The sequence below is a fragment of the Xiphias gladius genome, chromosome 24, assembly GCF_016859285.1.
Source record: "Xiphias gladius isolate SHS-SW01 ecotype Sanya breed wild chromosome 24, ASM1685928v1, whole genome shotgun sequence".
NCBI classification, from domain to species: Eukaryota; Metazoa; Chordata; class Actinopteri; order Istiophoriformes; family Xiphiidae; genus Xiphias; species Xiphias gladius.
Window position 1 is genome coordinate 4,491,294 of NC_053423.1, and position 5,334 is coordinate 4,496,627.

General features: G+C 41.3%; 1 protein-coding gene across 3 annotated transcripts; it reads right to left on the reverse strand.

Moving 5' to 3' along the window:
* Window positions 1-219: 219 nt before the first annotated feature.
* Window positions 220-3,811, reverse strand: LOC120786926 (stathmin-like). 3 transcript variants are annotated; one of them, XM_040122719.1, is made up of 5 exons: window positions 3,721-3,811; window positions 1,830-1,873; window positions 1,559-1,731; window positions 1,146-1,337; window positions 220-1,044 (listed from the first exon to the last, which is right to left on the reverse strand). In XM_040122719.1, exons 2-5 carry the CDS (start codon window positions 1,843-1,845, stop codon window positions 967-969), a joined length of 459 nt encoding a protein of 152 aa, XP_039978653.1. In that variant the 5' UTR covers window positions 1,846-1,873; window positions 3,721-3,811; the 3' UTR covers window positions 220-966. The 3 variants fall into 3 exon arrangements, with proteins under 3 accessions (XP_039978653.1, XP_039978654.1, XP_039978655.1); XM_040122720.1 differs by having other exon boundaries at window positions 3,657-3,777; XM_040122721.1 differs by lacking the exon at window positions 3,721-3,811 and adding an exon at window positions 2,235-2,255.
* Between the last annotated feature and the right edge of the window lie 1,523 nt (window positions 3,812-5,334).

Below are 5,334 nucleotides of genomic sequence, written 5' to 3' on the forward strand. Positions count from 1 at the left end.
GTTTAGTGTCATGTTATTAAAACCCATTAAACATAGGCTACAATGTACAAGTGCAGTCTCACCGACTGGAGGCCTCAGCCTGCTCAAAGCCGTTAAGGACATGGACACCTTTTGTTGGTAGAAGCTGGATTTGCTCATTGAGACTATGCATTATAGTTCAACTTATCATCTTATGTAGTAGGCCCTTAGCAGCCATATAGTATAAGACACAGTTGTGTGTTTACATTTTGCTTTTGTTTTATTTGTTTTAGTACAACAGTTCAAGTCAACTAGCCACTGTATCTATTGAGATGCCAAAGTGTATTGCTCTTTTGCATTCCATGTGTAGACCCCTGTTCACTGATGTTCAAGATGGCATCCATTTCCATGTCTGGCATGTTAATTCACAGCTATACAGCAAGAAGTCATGTGCTTTGAAGACAACCCCATATTTTTACAAAAGCAAATTAGCAGTGGCACAAAACATGACCTGCAGCGACAAACTGGTAGAATCTCGGTAGCAAAGCTGCACTAAACACCTGCGTGTATAACAGCCAACGCCTTAATCAAAACTGATGCTACTTTTTTTTTTTTTTTTTTTTAAATATACAGTAAGTGCCGAGAACAGGTGTGGTTCACAGGGACATTTTCAAAACGCACTATGAAATAGGCAGGAATAAAAGACCTATGCATAGAAACATGCTTCCTCAAAAAGGGTAAGTACACACTGCTAATTTTCAAAAAGGGCAGAAGCTGCACTGACAAGCTACATATCAAATGGATTAGACTCAAAGGGAGGAAAGTATCCACATGTAAAACCAGCGCAAGTACACTTATAGCAGGAGAATTGAAAAATTCACAAAGTGGAACTTGTATGTCTTATTTCAAAAAGGTGGGTAGTGAACACAACAAAAATACTGGCCGAACAAAAAATAAATCAATCTTTGGATACGTAAAAAACCCTATACAATCCCCCGTTTGTATGTTTCAGTCTTCCGAAGTGCCTTCTTCTGAGGTGGGCTCTTTGGTTTCTTTGTTCTTCCGCACCTCCTCCAATTTCTTGTCCTATTAAAAGAGCAGGAAAAATGAAATGTTAAGTTTCAACATTCCTGGTGGAAAAATGGTACAAGTTTATCCTTTTAACATTAACTCAAATACTGCCTGACCTTCTCCTTGAATTTCTCATTCATCGCTGCCATAATGGCTGTGCGGTTCTCTTTGTTGGCCTCCATCTTCTGATTGAGCTTCTCCTCAGCCATCTTGCTGAAGTTGTTGTTCTCCTCCATAGCTTTCTGTAGCACTTCCTTTTCATGCTCACGCTTCTCAGCTAAGTGCTTCAGAACCTCGGCTTCATGGTTCTGGAGAAAGGATGGTTTAAAAAAATAAAAATAAAAAACAAAACATTCGCTCCAAGCTCATCACATTTTAGTTTCCCCACCCAACATCCACCACAAGCATTCCTATGCTGATGATCCCAATCTGTAAAGAAACTGAAGGATTTCACATTTAAACAGCTTGTAGTTTAAATTTAAAAAAGACACACTGGGCTCAAAGTTTGTTACATGGCATGACTTTTTACCTTGCGTCTCTCTTCTGCAGCGTCCAGCTTCCTCTGAATCTCCTCAAGTGAGACATCTTTCTTCTTGGGAGGAGACAGGGGGAAGTCGCCCTTGGCATCTGGAGCAGGAGCAGCCAGGATGACCTCAAAGGCCTGGCCAGAGGCCCGCTTGTCAAGCTCCTTGACCTGGATATCTTGACACACAAAGAGGTAAAACGTTGTGTTTAGGCAAAGTGAACCATTACTCAGCAATGATTTGCATTTGATTTTTATCTAAAAAGATATAATTCACCTTCAGAGGCTGCCATCTCAAGCGTGTGCTGCAGGTCAATTTACCTGAAGAGGGAATATAAAAAAAGGTCAGACTGTTGCGATTGTTATTCACTGTCTATAGATGGCTCGAAAATCAATGACCTCTAGCCGATCTTTTACACCATTTCCTATGCAACCACCTCAATCAAGAGAAGGAAGGCTAAAAATAAAGCCAAATGGCGACACCACGCGGTTTTCTTCAGTACCGCAACCAACCACCGCCCATCAATCCGCACACAACGGCACCGGTATTCACTGCCTGCATGTTATACACACACACCATTGTTTATCTTCTAACTTGTGTCAGCATTGACATTCAGATCAGCAAGCGATCAAATCTTTTCGGACACTGGAGAGCGGGGGCGCTTTTCAAAAGCCTACCTACCGCCGCGTTAACTGTTAATGAACGACACAAGTCACATTTTGTTGAAACAAAGGGCTGTGATCAGGGTGGGTACAGCAGGCAGTGCCAGGTGCAGACAGGCCTGGTCTCGGCCCTCTACACAGCCAATATGCCCCGTCTGAAATGAGATTAGTGAGCAATGAGCGTATCCGGGGAAAATGATCAGGGAGCACCTGTTCCTTGCACCGTTTGTTTGAGCTGCAGGAGGGGAGGGGAGGGGAGGGGTGGGGTGGGGTGGATACACAAGTGTACAACAGCCGACCAAGCACGCAACGCCAGCTCGAATAAGTGGATCCTGTTGCTCTAATGTAATTCTAGTAATAGATTTTTTTTTTTTTAAATAAACTGATTTACATCTGAGAATGCGGGAGCAGCCACAACAGCTGTCCCGTTTTCTGGTCGAGTCGTTCATGTGAGTCAAGCGATCACCAAAAATCAGCTGGGTGTACTGACCGAGAAGACCCCTCCCCTATTATTTCATAAAGGCTACCAACTTGCTAAAAAAAAAAAAAAAAAAAAAAAAAAGGCGGCGTTGAAGGTTGCTTGCTTTTGCCACATAATGCCAAGAACAGTTGATCAAAATCTGATTTGGGCATAAGTAGAATGAGGTTTTGGTGAATGCCCACACCTTGCCATACCAAAATGACACCCACGGCTGGCATTTTTGGTGAACTGCTGACCGACTTCGTCTACACAATGTCCTCGCTGACAATGACAATATGTGTCCTTCATTTTTTTTTTTCCATCAGTTTTCAGTGAGCTTGCTGGTGTGATTAGCTCAAGCATAACAAACAGCATCAAACAAAGGCGCTTTTGACAGCAACGTGACGGGCAGCTGCAAACAAAAGACGAGCTGAAAGCGGGTCACTTCCACAGAAGTGTGAATAATAAAGCTTTTCTCACATACTGGTGCAGCCGAGGAGGGAGTAAGAACTGACCAAATGTCGCTGTAGCACACACATTTCACATGACATGAAAGTCCTCCACGTCTGTCCTGTCTGTCTGTCCGTCTGTGCCAACTGTGCCAGTGTCTCACACCATACAATAGGCTAACAACCCGCCAACCAGCCACCAAAAAGAGCCGCAACGACCGCCGTTTCTGGCTCATTTCTTGGTTGAAATAAACCCACAATTAATTTTAAAAAAAAATTATACATAAAAAAAAGTGTCTCACGAGGTTGAAGATATTTACCAACAACCTGACAGATGCAATGTTAGTTAGCTCACGTGCTACGCTAACAGAAGCGAGAGACAGACACACACACACACCATTCAGAACAAACAAAAAAACGGTGAAGGAAAAAAAAAAAAAAATCGAACAAACTGTCCAAAAAATAACGACTCCATTAAACTATTTTACTTGTCTCGCCTGCATCTCTCTAATTCGGCAATGTTTCTACTTACAGACGAACCAAATAATTCCTGTGGACTTCCTTTCTGCTCTGAAGATGCTGTCTGTCACACCCACCTTCTACAAGCTGTGGGTGCTGTCCTCCTCTCTCTCAGAATTTACCGCGAGCCCTCTGCGCGAGCGTAGCGGGCGCGCACATAAATGGACCAAAGCCAGTGCCGTCACGCCGTCTGCTGCCAGTCATTGGTTGAATCCCGACTCCCAGGCGCTTTAGGGAATTGTAGTTTTTTTTTTTGTTTTTCTTTTTTGACTTAACGTTTAGACAATGAAATATCTCAAATGTAGCCACTTAATGTTTATTTCTGCTTTGGACCTCAAACTGGGTGAAGCAACAATCCATAGTAATCTACTGGAAAGCAGTTTATAGGGAAAAAAACCACACACATTTGGGTTTTAGGGTCATTGTTCCCTCTTATGCTGATTTTTTTTCATGGCTCCACCCAGTCACTGATTGAGGATTTTGGAAGTTTCACTGTCACAAGTGGTTGTATTTTGGCACAGCCATAGGTTTTAATTAACTTTATCTCCCAATACTCAAAAATGTGTTTTTCTTGTTGTTACTTTGCTCCAGTGTTTGGAGTTCACTGTCTAGAACGATGTATGTGCAGAGTCTGGTACTCAAACGCTGTTTCCACATTCATCTCCTGAGAGTGGAGAGTCTTCATCTTAAATCGGAATTACTTACATGTGCTATAAGAATGATTTTGTGACATCAAAACTAATCGGGAAGCCGACATCGTCTCACTTGCAATTTACACATAGAAATGGACTTTTCAGTGTAGCAGGAGACATCTTGTGTCCAGTAGTTAAAGTTTTAAAATAAATATTAGCATATTCATAGATTCTAACTTTTTAAATGAGAGAATAGTAGAATTGTTAACTTAGTAATAATATGTTTTTTCGAGGGAAAAAAACATGCCACAAGTTATTATCCATAGTGTTTTTATATGTCTTAAAACATGAAATCTTGCAAGTTACATAGCAGCAAGCACAACTTGACATCATGTCAGGGTAACAGGAGTAGAAACTAGAATATATAAAAAACATAGCATAAAAAAATAAGGAAGACCTATTTCACAATGAAATAAAATCAAAAGGAAACCAATCCCATACACAGGACATTCTTAACTATGAATAAAATCTAAACAGGCATGATTTCTCTGTCCAAAAATGCCCCTGAAAGCGATCCCAACTTGAAAACTACTGAGCTTCCAAATAGAATCATAAATGCTGTCTCTCGCATTGCATTCACCCAGTCTTTTAAACCTGTGCTTATTTTCCAAAGCCTTCAAATAACTGAAAAAAAAACAGACTTTGATATATTCGATATTTGAAATTTGTCCCCTTGTCAAAATCAAATGGCTTCACATTTAGGGACTAGATATTGGAACAGTCAGTGAAAAGAGATAGTAAGCACATTCAGCACCAGAAGACACTGCTCTTGAGACAGACCATACAGGTTCAAGCCCCTATATCAGCAGTCTTCCACTGTGGTGAACTGTCCTTGATCCCTACCAGCTCTGACTGTGACCATGTCCCCCTTTTATGGGGGAAGGAGGGGAAAGAGGATGGGGTAGCAATAAGGAAAATAGAAGAAGATAGACGTTATCCTCCATTTAAATGCATACAGAAACTTGTATATTTAAACTGTGACATGAATCTAGGTGACAA

What these genes read in the sequence shown, in the direction of transcription:
- LOC120786926 (XM_040122719.1), bottom strand. An exon ending in CTGCAGAAGAGAGACGCAAG is followed by an intron (nt 1,338 to 1,558) that starts GTAAAAAGTCAT and finishes TCCTTTCTCCAG; the next exon opens with AACCATGAAGCCGAGGTTCT. An exon ending in ATGAGAAATTCAAGGAGAAG is followed by an intron (nt 1,045 to 1,145) that starts GTCAGGCAGTAT and finishes CTCTTTTAATAG; the next exon opens with GACAAGAAATTGGAGGAGGT.